Source organism: Engraulis encrasicolus, chromosome 13, assembly GCF_034702125.1.
Source record: "Engraulis encrasicolus isolate BLACKSEA-1 chromosome 13, IST_EnEncr_1.0, whole genome shotgun sequence".
NCBI classification, from domain to species: domain Eukaryota; kingdom Metazoa; phylum Chordata; class Actinopteri; order Clupeiformes; family Engraulidae; genus Engraulis; species Engraulis encrasicolus.
In genome coordinates, this window is record NC_085869.1 from 55121168 (window position 1) to 55135633 (window position 14466).

At 41.8% G+C, this 14466-nt stretch overlaps 1 protein-coding gene across 1 annotated transcript; it reads left to right on the plus strand.

Annotated features, from left to right (window-relative positions):
- The first annotated feature begins 6791 nt into the window (after nt 1–6791).
- On the plus strand, nt 6792–13586 carry LOC134461409 (caspase a-like). Its single transcript, XM_063214335.1, has 8 exons — nt 6792–7072; nt 7403–7678; nt 7892–8010; nt 8247–8423; nt 9704–9944; nt 11702–11821; nt 12752–12861; nt 13394–13586. Exons 1-8 carry the CDS (start codon nt 7066–7068, stop codon nt 13484–13486), a joined length of 1143 nt encoding a protein of 380 aa, XP_063070405.1. The 5' UTR covers nt 6792–7065; the 3' UTR covers nt 13487–13586.
- Nucleotides 13587–14466: the final 880 nt, after the last annotated feature.

The following is a 14466-nucleotide window of genomic DNA, read 5'->3' on the forward strand; positions in this document are numbered from 1 at the left end:
GAATAGAAATAGAAATAGAATAGAAAGCCTTTATTGTCAGTATACAACGTATACCGAGATTTTAGCTTCCCTACGTAGTGCACAGTCCTTTATAGATGAACATTGTCCAGTAAGTGTGTGTTCATTGTTGTAACAGCTTTGGGGAAGAAGCTGTTCTTCATCCTATTGGTTCTGGCTGGCAATGCCTTGTAGCGCCTGCCAGAGGGCAACAGTGTAAAGAGATGAAAGCCAGGATGTGTGGGATCTTTAATGATACTCCTGGCTCTGCTTACGCAGCCCAGTGTGACTTGTCTCCCCATTGGCACAGGGCTGGGGAGGCTCATCACTACCCTGGTGTTTCGTGGAGCATCTGGAAAAAAGTCTTAGTTTTTTAGTTTTAATTATCCCAACATTGTGGCTTTAATCCATGAATAGGCTACACTGACCCTGCTACTGTATAAACTTGCGGTTACCAGAATGGGAGTGTAAGTTGTAATGTATTACTAAAGTCCGGTGTAATGTTGTAGTGGTGTAGTTCTATTGTTTTTTTTAATTACTGTATTATATTGCATGATCTGTACATCATGGGCTACATTACAACCTGAAGTAGCCTACATGAGCATACATACAGTAACAGTGAACAAGGTGGTAATGGTGTTAAAAAAAACACTCTACTACATATGCATTTCATTTTTGCATAGCCTATTTTAAGTTTTAGCCAAGCATGTTGATAACATGCCCAACCTCTCACTAGAGAGAAAGTCTCTGTGGCTTTAATTATTCTGACCATACCCATCCATACCAATGTGTCGCTCTCTTACACAAAATGTTGAGGGTCATGCTCTGTACTTCTCGGTGGCTTTCTCTCCCGTTCCTTCGAGGATATTCGGCCTCACAGGTAACGTTGAGGCCGTGATCTTTAGCAGTCACGGTGAAATGCTGGGTGGTGGTCACAAACATCATCCCTTGCTCAAAACCTACCTACAGACACACAACATCATCAAGAACATCTGTTAAATGGCATGTTAAGTCAAGACTATCCTTAGGCCTACGTACACTGTAAATGAGTGAAAAGGAGTGTATGAAGTAAGTGATAAACTTACAGTAAGCATAAAGTAAGTAGGTTATATTTTACATATTACAGTATTATCAGTAGGGAAGAAAACACACTTTAGCAACACCACCACCACTACTAGCCTACTACTACTACTACTACTACTACTACTACTACTGCTGCTAATAATAATAATAATAATAATAATAATAATAATAATAATAATAATAACAACAACAACAACAACAACAACAACAACAACAACAACAACAACAACAACAACAACAACAACAACAACAACAACAACAACAATAATAATAATAATAATAATAATAATAATAATAATAAATAATAACAATAATAAGGCAGCATTTTATAAACACCCTCTGCTATAAATGGTTAACCAAAGTTAACTAATGGTTTGTTGTGCAGCCATAATAATTAAATCCCTTATAAACCATTAATTAATAATATTAATAATAAGAACTAAGAAATAAAACATTAAAGGTGGCGTTGAGCTATTAGGTACCGTATTAACTCCAAAAATACTTTATTTCATTTTTACATATGGCAACGTTTCGATCCAACAGAGAATGAAATAAAGTATTTTTGGAGTTAATACCCAGCGTGTGGACCGCTTCATCACACTACTTACCACTTTTTGTCTGGCACCTGGATTGCTACTTGTGGATGTGCGCATCCCAACTTCCAAACACGACGTTGAGCTATTAGGCACGGTGTGAAGTGAGGGCCTGAATGGAGGCTATCTCGTGACGGCACGACGAAGCTTACAGTTGATTTGTTCTGGGGTTTTTCGTAAATATTTCACAAATGGCACGAGATACGGTTGAATGAAGCGAGTACCTGAAGTGTGGAGCTTCCTCCTGTGCTGTCCACTTGACGCCGCAGCCTGACATCTGGGGGGAGGGATGGGCAGGGTGCCATGGCACGGCACCTGAGGGTTAACTCAGTCCCCGCTCTCACCTCACCGAGGGGGCTCACGCTCAGCACCGGTGGAGGCACACTCTCTGGAAGGGTGGGGACAGAGGATTTTTTTACTTGGTGCAGCGAGCAATGTTTTGCGTGATGCTTTTTTCACAGAGTCTCTGTTAAAACCTTATTGTCACCAAAATGGTAATGACAAAAGTCTTAATACTTAAGAGTTACTTAAGAGTCTCTGGATTGTAGTTGAGTGTTTTCAGAAAAGAGTGAATCGGGCACTTCGACCGGTGCAATTCGGACCTTCAGGCCCCTTGTGCTTACCCCACCCCCTAAACCTCTGCAATTTCACATCCTCTCCTAATCTTTCTAATTTCGGTTGTTTGTTTTGTATATTTTTTATAACACTGAACTGTTTTAATGCCTTTTTTGCATCATGTGTTGTGTGTTATGCTGCAGCTATATGGCATGTCTAAGACACATTTCCCTCGCGACAAATGAAAATATCTTGAATGTTGTACAATCTCAGATGATGCAATACGGTCATGTTGCTTTTTATGTGTGTGTGAGAGATTGCGAGAGACAGCTCATAAATGTCCCCACACACTCACCACGTCAACTTCCCTAACTTCCTCTGAATCTTGCCACAGAGAGGGGGGGGACGTGGGGGGAACTGACAAAAACCTTTATGTTTTGTTATGAGTTTCTCTGTCATCTTGGCAAAAAGTGTGGTGTGTACAACTTCAAAATGTATTTTCCATGTTGCATGATGCGACATCTCAACATTGTAATCTCATATAACAAAGCCTTTAAAACGTACCATGGAGTTACAGGTATAATAGAAGTTTAACACTATTTTAAATAAGAAAAGCCTATAAATTACTGCTATACATATCCTCGCAAAACTCTGTCAAGCCTGAAATAAGATACTGAGCTTGACGACTATCAGCCTTCTTTATATGTTCAGCAGGACGCCAACCAACCTGTTTGGAAGCTGATGAACACCTCTTTGGGGTACGTGTATCTCAGTGCGGCAGGTCCCTCTGTTGGTTCCGCCAGCCTGAAATAGAGAGCATCACTGAAGCCCAGGGGGAGCTGTGTGAAGACAGAGGTGCAGTTCTTGCTCTGGATGTCCCCCAGCATCTCCCCTTCAAATCCGGGGGCCATATACTGCTTCGACGTCAGCACTTTAGGACCATCTTTCGTCCCCCTTAACCACAATGCCTCTGAAGCATTCAGCTGTCCGTCAAACTGGGCTGGTATTGTAAAGCCACAGGGCAGCGCGATACAGGAGCCACTTATGGAGGTGATGTTTCTCGGCATATCAATGAACCACTGAGCAAGACAACCTTTACACAGATGAAACAACACGGTTAGCCAAGACAACATAGCCTCCAAATCACTCGCCAATGATACAGCAACATTCTGTACCACCACATCAACATGGTATGCCTTCACTAAATCAAATCAATCAATCAATCAATCAATCAATCAATCAATCAATCAATCAATCAATCAATCAATCAATCAATCAATCAATCAATCAATCAATCAATCAACCACATTGCTCATACATAATTTTTCTCACCATGCAGCATGACACAAAGAACTGATGAGGCCAATACTCCACACATCTTTTTTTTCTTCTTCTTCAATTTACGTCAATGTACCTGTAAAGGAGAAACATTCTAATCTACTGAGTCTAATCTACTAATCAATATGATTGAAAGCATAGCACAAAGAGCTATACATGGTTCATTGCGGTGCATTCATTATTTATTCCCCTTTTCTGACCAGCCGAAGCTCCTGACACACCCACTGAAGAGCATCTTCATCTTTACAACTTCAGTTTTCAGCTCTTCTATACACATATACACAAGCCTATACAATAAAATATGGTGTTGTTAACATGAGTACTATACCTCAATCACGTATATTTCTCTGAAAAAGAAAAACAGTCCTTCCACTGAAACTAACAGGAATGAATGATAACTCCCAGAAGGGGGAACTAACTGTTCACTGGTGAGCTGTTTCGTAAATATTGTACAATAACAGTGATGGTAAATTATTAAAGGGGCAGGGATTTTTTTTTTAACCCGTTATAAATTTGTTGTCACCAGTATGGCAATAACCAAGTCGTAATGTATTACTAAAGGTCCTGTGTAATGTCATGGTAGGTAATATAGTGTCATAGTAGTGTAGTCTTTTCAACAACTTTTAGAATGTTCCACTGGTGGAACGGTGTGCATTATGGGGCTACAGTTGAACTCCATTGGTCTCAGCAGATGCGTTTGTTCTTGCCAACAGTGTGAACAATCCAACTCTAAAACACAATCAAGTACTGTATGTAGTAGCTCACGGCAGACTATCTATATACAGCACAGTCACCGTATCGTGGAAGTACCATCACAATAGGACACTTGGGACACATGCCAACTAGTGATCTTGTAATGTAATCTCACAATAATAAGCCTAGTATTACCAATGGTGGAAAAGCAAAGAGGCACCACTTTTGTAAACTATACTGCGAGTGAGTGAGACAGGAAGCAAGTGGGGAGAGAGACAGGGAGGAATCAGCAAATGACCCGGGCTGGAACCGAACTGCCTGTGGCCAGTCGCCAGTCGCCAGTGTAGCAGTGCAGTACCCAGCCGTTTGAGCCCCAGCTGGGCCTACCATACTGCTATCCTGATGAAAATACAGTAGGCTATATAAGCAGACGGATTGCACTAAATGGAAGTAAGGTGTCCTGGAGGTGATGTGACTACACCATGTGACTCCTGTGACCATCCTGTGGTTCCTTGATGACCTATGGAAAAAAGATGTGCAGCTGAAACCAAAGTGGACAAAGAAAGCCCACCCAAGAAACTCCTACAACACTTGACAGCACACAGTGCTCACTGCATACAACAAAAATGCATTTATGCCTCACCCGTGCAAGGGGGTAGCCCCAAACGGCGCCCCCAACGGAGCAGTGTGGAGGGATGGATGGAATCATGTTCAGGGTACCTCAGTCATGGAGGAGGTAAGTTACTCCTACTGCCAACCTCTCGGGTCTTGAGTTAAACCGGCAGCCTTTGGCCTACAAGTCTGACGGCCTAATCACCCTAACCTAAAGGAGTCTGTTAATTACAGTGTTTGTATTGTGGAGGGGGCCTTTTCAGATGAATTTGTCCTGGGCCCAGCCAAAGTCAGCAACTCAGGCTGAAACACTTGTATATATGATGCATGTGCTGTAAGCATGCAGGCACATGTGAAAAACTGAACAGTTTGATTGAAAGAGGAAGAAGGTACAGTGCTATTAATAACTAAGGGCAAATAGAAAAGACACAGAGCACCACACACACACACACACACACACACACGCGCACGCACGCACGCACGCACGCACGCACGCACGCACGCACGCACGCACGCACGCACGCACGCACGCACGCACACACACACACACACACACACACACACACACACACACACACACACACACACACACACACACACACACACACACACACGCAGATACACATGCATAGAGTAACATCCAGGTGCAAAGATTTTTCCCTTACCTAAAAGGATACAGGGCATATGAAACAGGTGGAAAGTTTGACATTCTGTTTTGAATATCAGTCAGCAAAGGGCTCAGACACAGACACAGTATGACTGAAACCAAAGTATTTTCAGGTGTCTTTGCCCCCCACAAGGCATTGGCTCAAAGTGGTTATTTGGAGAATTGACTGACGTGACAATTATATGGAAAAAGTGTCTATTGTTGTTCCTGTAGCCTCTTACTGCAGATGGGCCCGTGATTTCAAGATGGTAATATCACAGCCGGTTTATAATGTTAGAACCTCTCTGGTGTTATATAGGCCTACCTGTATGTTTCTTATGTGTTTTTTATGTTTTTTAAATGTTTTATATGGAACATTCTGAGTCTGTAATAAAGTTTTCAATTCAATTCTGATAATATTGTTGCAAAAAAGAGTGACAAGCAGTAGTGGAACTTTAAGCTTCTATTAGTCCCATAAGCTCTCTGGGAAATGTTGGTAGGCCTACCTCAATTACAAAACAATTACACACGCACACGCACACGCACACGCACACGCGCACACATGCACACACACACACACACACACACACGCACGCATGCATGCACGCACACACGCCACTATAATGGTGCTACTGGCAGTTGATTTTTTTTCTCGCCTGGTTGTAAAAAACACAACCTGCTACCATAGAGATTCGACTAATCTCTATGCTGCTACACAGTAGGGCAGAGGAAGTGACGTTTCTTCCTGTTTCTGTGATCATCCGGTGTATATGATTAAGCCCCCAAAATGAGCCAACAGTCAGGTCAGCAACATGTGGCTGACAGTTAAAGTACATGTTCTTGCATGATTTCCCTACAGTAGGCCTAGTTGCTGAAATGAAGAAATGGAGCTCCACCTTGCACCAGCCCGGCAGCGAGATTATGGTATTAGTGGACCCATACGATTAAACATCTATGACAGTCACAGAGCTTATGAAGAATATAGGCTTGCTCCATCTCAAAATAGGCCTAAATCATTTCTGTATTCAGCCTATATGTAAATGGAGAGTAGTGCAAATACGAGGCCTATAAGCTGCTAAACTCAAAGAAACTCTTTATGGGGGTGGATAGGCCTAGCCTATTTGAACATTTGAAAACACCATAGGCCTATTAAGACACCTACTAATAGCCATAGGCCTGAAAACAAAAACAAAAAAACAGGAGTTGTGAGATAGGCTTTCCAAGCAAAGAGTGCTTTTATAAAAACAATTAGAGGCCAAAGGAGAAGAGGGAGAACAACTCATTATTTGCCACACGACTGGTTTCAGTCCCAGCAGGCCTTGTCAAAGGTTTCGCTAGAGGATTGAAACCTTTCACCCATGGTATGACGTCAATGTTTCACCTATGGTATGACGACTAGCCTATAAGGAAGTCAAATATGAAACCAAATGTAGACAGGAAGAGTGCCTTTGTGGCGGGGCTGTGTCTATTGCGAACTGGCGTCAAAGAGTTTGTTCTGCAAGGAAGAAGAAAAACAAAATCATAAACAATTAGGAATAATCTGCAGAAATGTCCGGTGAGATTAAACAAACGTTTTCCATTGTCATTTGTTAATGCATTATTTAGGTTAGATGCGTAATTTGATCTGTTTCAAACTTGTTTCACTTTGTATCCAAAATTCTCTCCCGAGCGGAAGAATGCCCAGCCGTTTAGGAACGCATTTTAACAACTGGCCTAGTTTTTTGAACATCTGTACTGCTAATTAGCCATGGTCAGTTAACTTTTTTGCGATTTTATAAATGGTAATCCTTTACGCTGCACACCACGAGCGCATAGGTTAATTTGCTGCCATGGGGTCAGATGTCCTGTTTACGCACTACGATTTGTTTTCTCCCGAATTCCATAGCGGACCTGGCACGAATGCGCAAGCTGTTTATCGACAAGGTGTCTTTGCCAGTTGTCAAACAGCTGTTGGACGATCTTGTTGAGGACCGAGTCTTAAATGAAGAGGAGAAGGATTCGGTATTGGAAGAAAACAAGTCAAAGGCAGATAAGGCGCGCTGCCTTATAGACATGGTTAAAAAGAAGGGCGACAAAGCTTCTCTGAAGATGATCCAGCACATTAAAGAGAGAGATGAAAACTTGTACGAGGTGTTACAACCTCAGCAAGCCCCTGCACCAAGTGAGTAGGACTAGTGTGTGAGCCAACCCAACCCACCCAGCATCTTCACACAAAAAGACATGGTCAAAGAAACGTTTTAAACCTTTACGCAGAGATGAAGTGTGTGTATGGCCATATCGTCACATATGTCATGCCATGAAAAAAAAACAACAATAAATGACATTTTAATGCAACCTTCTAAATTTTTTCTTCCTCACTTGTTCCTTATTCCAGCAGTTTCAGTTCCATTACCCCAGAGCCAGGTCTCAAGTCAAGATGAGTTCAGTGTGTCAGCGGTCCTCATTCCTACAACTGAACAGTTTAAGTCAGCAAAACTCCAGGAGGGAAACAGAGTACTGTATTGTTTTTAAACATATAAATATTTCAGGTTTTAAGTAATATCATGTATATATTAATACTTATACTGTGTTTATATTGTGTATGTAAAATTTATTATAATTGTAGGCCTAGGTTGTGTAGCCTATGTTATCCATAATCTATGCACCTTATAGGCCTGAATAAGCCTAAATAGACACACACACAAATAGGCTACAAATACCTAATGAGAAAAAAACAATGTGGCATCTAGATCTACCCACCACGGAACAAGAATGAACGGAAGCGGCTCGCACTGCTCATAAACAATGTACACTTTGAAACCAGCGGAATGCACCGACGAGGCTCGGAGAAGGACGAGGAGAGAATGGAGGCTCTGCTGCAGAACCTGGGGTACGACGTCATAAAATACCGGGACCAGTCGGCAGAGGTAAGGCAGGATGAAACACGTCTGACAGGTCGTAGCCTACCTTTTTTCAGTTGGTCTGCGCACATAGGTGATGTTAAAAATCTTACATAATTACCCTGGAGACTAATGTGATACACTTGGGCCTGACAACTTTTTGAGCAATGTTGCCAACAACATGGCTGGCTCCATTCTCTGATGGGATGATTGAAAACAGTTATTTGCTGCTGGTCTGAGTTGTCTTGTCAAAAGTGGCATAATGATAAACCATCTGAACAACCTCTTATAGTTTTCCCAGAAATGTGGTTCAAAAAGTTGCTTTACCTTGTATCATGACCTTTAAATGCTGTTATTATATGGTTGTGACGTCATCGGTCGAATGCTCCATTCATTTCAACGGGGCTCCCCAACGTTCGCACGTCTGTTATTTTTCGATAACGGACGGGTTGGTCTATAACAGACCGCTGTCAATGGCAACAAGACTTTTCACTGCTAAAGCGACTTTTCAACAAGACTCTAATCAGCTGCTGTGATAGACAACACCTGTTGTCCTGGCTACCTAGCTGTTGCCTAGCGGTGTTCCACAACGGCACTGTTTTGTTTTGCGCAGCAACAATCTTAACACTAAATAGCCCTAAAGAAATGTCCCCGCCATGTATGAATCATTTAAGTATATCCATATAATAAGCGGGTTAACTTTCGGCGAGTCGGTCGCTTTGTGGAATAGCAGCACTTCAGAGAGAACAAGACCCCTCCGCTCCGCGTCGGGGTCTAAAGATTCTCTCTGTCGTGCTGCTATTCCACGGTAGCGACCTTCTCGCCGAACGTTAACCCTTACATAATGTTGTCTGAATGTCACACAATGGTCATATTGCAAATGCGTTTTTTTTTTCTCTCTTTTTTATTGGATTTCCTGATAATACATCTGTTAATTAGCGCAGCACTATGGCTCTCTGTAATGTCATAGCAATGTCGTTATGATGTAGTTAAGCATTTTCAGCAAGTGAATAGGGTCGCCGGCGACCCCAACTGCAGTAAGAGGCTACAAAAGGCACTGCACATGTAGTTGGGCAGGTGCATAGGATATTACCCCAGTGCAGTTGAGATTCAAGTGTAAAAAAAATGACAGCAGGAAGCTTTAATACAACGGTTCGGTCATCCAACCTTCAGATAAAAGCTTTTACCTGATGAAGGTTGGATGACCTTCTGTTAAAGCTTGCTGGTGGAATGGGCAGGATGCAAGATCTTTTTTTACACCTGATTACATATTTGACAGCATCAGCTAACAAAGTTTATCTCTGTAGGGGATGGACAAAGCCGTCAAAGACTTCTCAGAAAGGAAAGAGCACGAACTGTCCGACAGCACCTTTGTGGTCATGATGTCCCATGGGAAAAGGGACAACATCATGGGGGTTAAGTGGAACAGGGATAGTCCTGAATTGGATGTATTCCCTGTTGATAAGATTTACAAGTACCTCAACACCACCGGTTGTCCTGGACTGCGCAACAAACCAAAAGTCATTCTCATTCAAGCCTGCAGAGGAGGTAACTTAAACACATTTTGATCCCTCTACAATGATGGCAAAAATATTGATGATTTTCAATGAGATGCATCCGTGCACTATAAATGCAGTACTCCATTGTTTAAGGTTGAGTTTGGAACTCATTAGGCCTATTTGAAACAGCTGTTGTCCGATGTATTGAGATGCAATTTGTTGTGTGTCTGCATATTTGGTATTGCTTTGTATGAAACCAGTGCTCACATGTAGGTTATAACGTAGTATGTAGTTATGCCTTCATTAACTTGAAAAGGTAAGCACTGATACTTAATTGGGCAGTCATGGGTGAGCGGTTAGGGCGTCAGACTTGCATCCCAGAGGTCGCTGGTTCGACTCCCGACCCGCCAGGTTGGTGGTGGGAGTAATCAACCAGTGCTCTCCCCCATCCTCCTCCATGACTGAGGTACCCTGAGCATGGTACCGTCCCACCGCACTGCTCCCCATGGGGCGCCACTGAGGGCTGCCCCCTTGCACGGGTGAGGCATAAATGCAATTTCGTTGTGTGCAGTGTGCAGTGTTCACTTGTGTGCTGTGGAGTGCTGTGTCACAATGACAATGGGAGTTGGAGTTTCCCAATGGGCTTTCACTTTTTTTTCACTTTCAATTCAAGACTAGGCCTATTGGGAAAAAATATGGTAGGGCCATACTGCTTGACATTAATGGTAGTAATATTAAGCTTATTTAGTTCTTTAACCCAGTAAGACACAGATGTTTAAATTACCTGTTACCAGAATGGTGTAATGGCGACAAGCAACTCAATTGGTAAGCACTGCAGATTTTTAATAACAGCAACCGGAGAGACTGTTGTTAAGATACATACAGTATTCTCACCAACACACAGGACATGCATGATTTTACCTACCCCCACACAGAAGGGTAAGGTGACAGTTTCCTTCATGTTTGTTAACCAGCATGGGTCATTGCGTAGGTCTGAAACAAGCATCTGGGGAATACATTTTGGGATATGTTTTGTTTATCCCCCAGCTCAAGGTATTTGTGTGTGTGTTTTGTGTTGCATGTGTGCGTGTGCTCATAATATCGACACCCATGAGGAAACCAACCCATGAACACTATGTGGGTGGTGAAAATGTTGTGACATAACACACAACACCACATGTGTGACCATTCACCTATTCCCAGGTTGAGTATTCAAGGTGGGCTTTCGATTTCACAGTGTACAAAGTCACCACATAATTGCATTGTTTGTGCACTGCATGGACGAAGAGAATGACCAAGCATTTGGCATCCTGCTCAAGACTCAGCCATAGTATTATAGTACGCACTGTTCCGCTTGTGCAACAATGTATGAATCATTGAAAGTCTTTTTTTGAAAGTATGTTTTGGGGGCTTGTGGGGCCTTTATTATGACAAGATAGTGTGAGAGGAGACAGGAATTGAGCTGGAGGCTCATGTGGTAGGGCTGGGAAATTACCCTGGCCGGACTCGAACAGGGGTCCCCATGGGCAAACAAGCCCAAATGTGGGGGACTTAGCGCGGTGCGCCACATTGCTCCTCCCCATTGAAAGTCTTTTACTACTGTAACTATGCTAGTATGGCACTACACTGAGTCTAACAGTGGAGAAATGTGGTACAACTTGGTCATTGTCATTCTGTTAACAGCAAAGCTATAACACGAGTCGTGTCTTAACTTAACACATACATGGGACCATTATGGCATATTTATCCTATTAATACATGAGTCATGACTTAACTGAACTCATCAATGTGACTCTGATATTTCAGGTGATAGTGGACTTGTTTGGGTACCGGATGGCATGCAGGATGACGGGATGGCCGGTATACAGAGTGACGACATGGCACACCAGGAGAAAGACTTCATTTCCCTCCTCTCCTGTACGCCTGGTTAGTGTCCAGACTCTTCATTCTTTTTACTGAATTACACAATCATTAAACAAAAATACTCATTCGAAAAATACACAATAATTTTTAAAAATGAACAAAAAAATGGATAGGCTCCAAGCTGAAATGCATCGAAGTGTTGTGGTCTCTTACTGCAGATGGGGTCACTGGTGGGCCTATTCACTATTTGCTGAAAATACTTAACTACATCAAAACAACATTGCTATGACATTGATAGCCTTACGTAACAGATTAAGACATAGCCGTTACAATTTTGGTGCTCTGTGCAAAGGAGTTAATCATGCACTACCCGTAAAGTGAAGGCATTAGTGCAGCACTATGGCTCTCTGTAATGTCATAGCAATGTTGTTATGATGTAGTTAAGCATTTTCAGCAAGTGAATAGGGTCACCGGCGACCCCTGCTGCAGTATGAGGCTACCTTACAGAAGACCATCACCTTGGTATTTTGCCACTTTTGAAATTGATTAAGCATGTCACCAAAAGTGCACCAACCCTACAAAGAAGACTTAATACTTCAAAATGTTTTAATAGACTGAACACTTGTCCGGGAAGGATGTGGGTCTCTGACCTAGTTATTGTTTGGAGTTCAGCCTATCCTGCTTTTTAACTCATAGTCAACCTCTGCTCTCACTCTCTGCCACTGGTAGGTAGAGACATTGACAAGCACAACTAAGTAATTTTGGAACAGCTATGACAAGAGACAGGATGAGACCAAACAAAATTACGGTTATTCAGTTATCATGTGGCTTTTCTGTTACATAATTGTGCTTAAGACATTAAATTGTGCTGTAAGGTGCATGTAAAATTGTGGGCAGAGTAGGTGAAACTATGCTTCTCATTGAAACTACTGCCTTTTACCAAATGCAATTGTCCCCCCACCCCTCTCTCTCTCTATGTCTCTCCGTCTATAGACACAAAATCTTACAGGCATGTGGAGGATGGGTCATTCTTCTTTCAGCGCCTTGTGGACGTTTTCAACACCCACGCTCACAAAGAACATATGGAAGATTTGTGTACAATGGTAATGATCTCAGAATATCAGCACTGTAATGCTTCACTGCATAGGCCTACACACAGAGAAATGGAATTACTGTACAAAGCGTGTCTCTCAGACAGTACCTGTGTGAAGAAACGTTCCTGCCTTTTCAAACTTGTTTCAAACCTGTCAGCATGTAGCAATTAGATATACCATAGCTGTTGTGAGATATCATGTCGAAGTGAAAGCAAAAAAAGGGGAAATTGGCACTGTGCATATCCCTGTCTAGTTCATATAGTTAAATGCTGTGCATTAATGATGATTGGACCTACTTTTACATACATAAGCAAATGTAAAACCTATCACCAATATGAATGCTTGAAATTGATGGTGCCGTTAAACATTCGTGAAAATGTTAGTTTCTGAACAGGCATCACAGGTTTTTTATTTACCTTATACAGTAATGAACACTTGAATACATTTGGCTTATGGGCTTAGTGGCACACACCTGTCATTACACACTTGATCTATTCTTTCTAGTCACTTCTTTATTTATATCATCATTGTTTGCCAACAGGTCATGAGGCGCTTTGAGGACTTCCCAAGACAGATGGTCTGTAAAGACAGGACCACTCTCACCAGACACTTCTACCTCTTCCCAGGACTGTGAAAGCACTACAGTAGAGTTCTCTGTTGATTGGTATTTTTCTCTTTTTTTGTCTTTTTTACTTTATTTGATAGGACAGTGTGAGAGGTGGACAGGAAGTGATTTGAGAGAGAGACGTAGAGGGGTCGGCAAAGGACCCAGGCCGGGAATCGAACCCGGTTCAGCCAATATATATGTATATTTTTTATAAAAATGAATGGTGATGTCTTGGAAACATTTCTGCCAAAGATTTGAACCTGAATGACATAAAAGGGAAAACATTGGGGGTGGTGGTAGTGGTGCTGGAAATGAAATGTACTTAATAAAGGCTGGCCGTCAGCGAATCTCATTGGACTCGATGTTAACGGCTAGCTTGGAGGTAAAAAATTGAACTGCCATACTCAGAGAACAGCAGGAAGTAGGCTACAGGAGAAAGGTACAACTCTATGATTTAACTTAAGGGGAGGTGTGATATGAGCTTATTTCCAAAAATGGTACAGTATCACTCTAATGATCGATCATCTGATTTCTCAGACAATAATGAAATATGACATATACAACATATATATATATTTTTTTTCAATTGAAATTGTAACAGAATTATTTGTATCCATTGGTACTGTATTTTGCAATGTGCAATAAGTGCAAATAAAAATAATTTTGCTGGAGTTTAATGATTTATGTGTCTTAATTCACTGTAACTGTAATTAATAGAATTTTCAGTAAAGATCTCACCATGAGAGAAAATCAGAGTAGGCCTAAATGGTTATGCAATAGACAATGTATGCCTATGTATGTAATAACTTAATTGTAATAACTAATCCAAAATGCAGCAGCATGAATTCTTACTAAAAAAAGAGAAGAGACCACATCACTCCAGTACTTAGGTCATTGCACTGGCTTCCAGTGAGATTTAGAATTGAGTTTAAAAGTCTTCTGATAGTTTATAAGTCACTAAATGGCTTAGGCCCCAAATAGTGCAGTGCGATACCAGTCATACATGT

Excerpts from the sequence above, each read along its gene's own strand:
- LOC134461409 (XM_063214335.1), top strand. Across the intron at positions 8,424-9,703 it reads ACCGGGACCAGTCGGCAGAG|GGGATGGACAAAGCCGTCAA; the intron begins GTAAGGCAGGAT and ends TTATCTCTGTAG. Across the intron at positions 12,862-13,393 it reads TGGAAGATTTGTGTACAATG|GTCATGAGGCGCTTTGAGGA; the intron begins GTAATGATCTCA and ends GTTTGCCAACAG.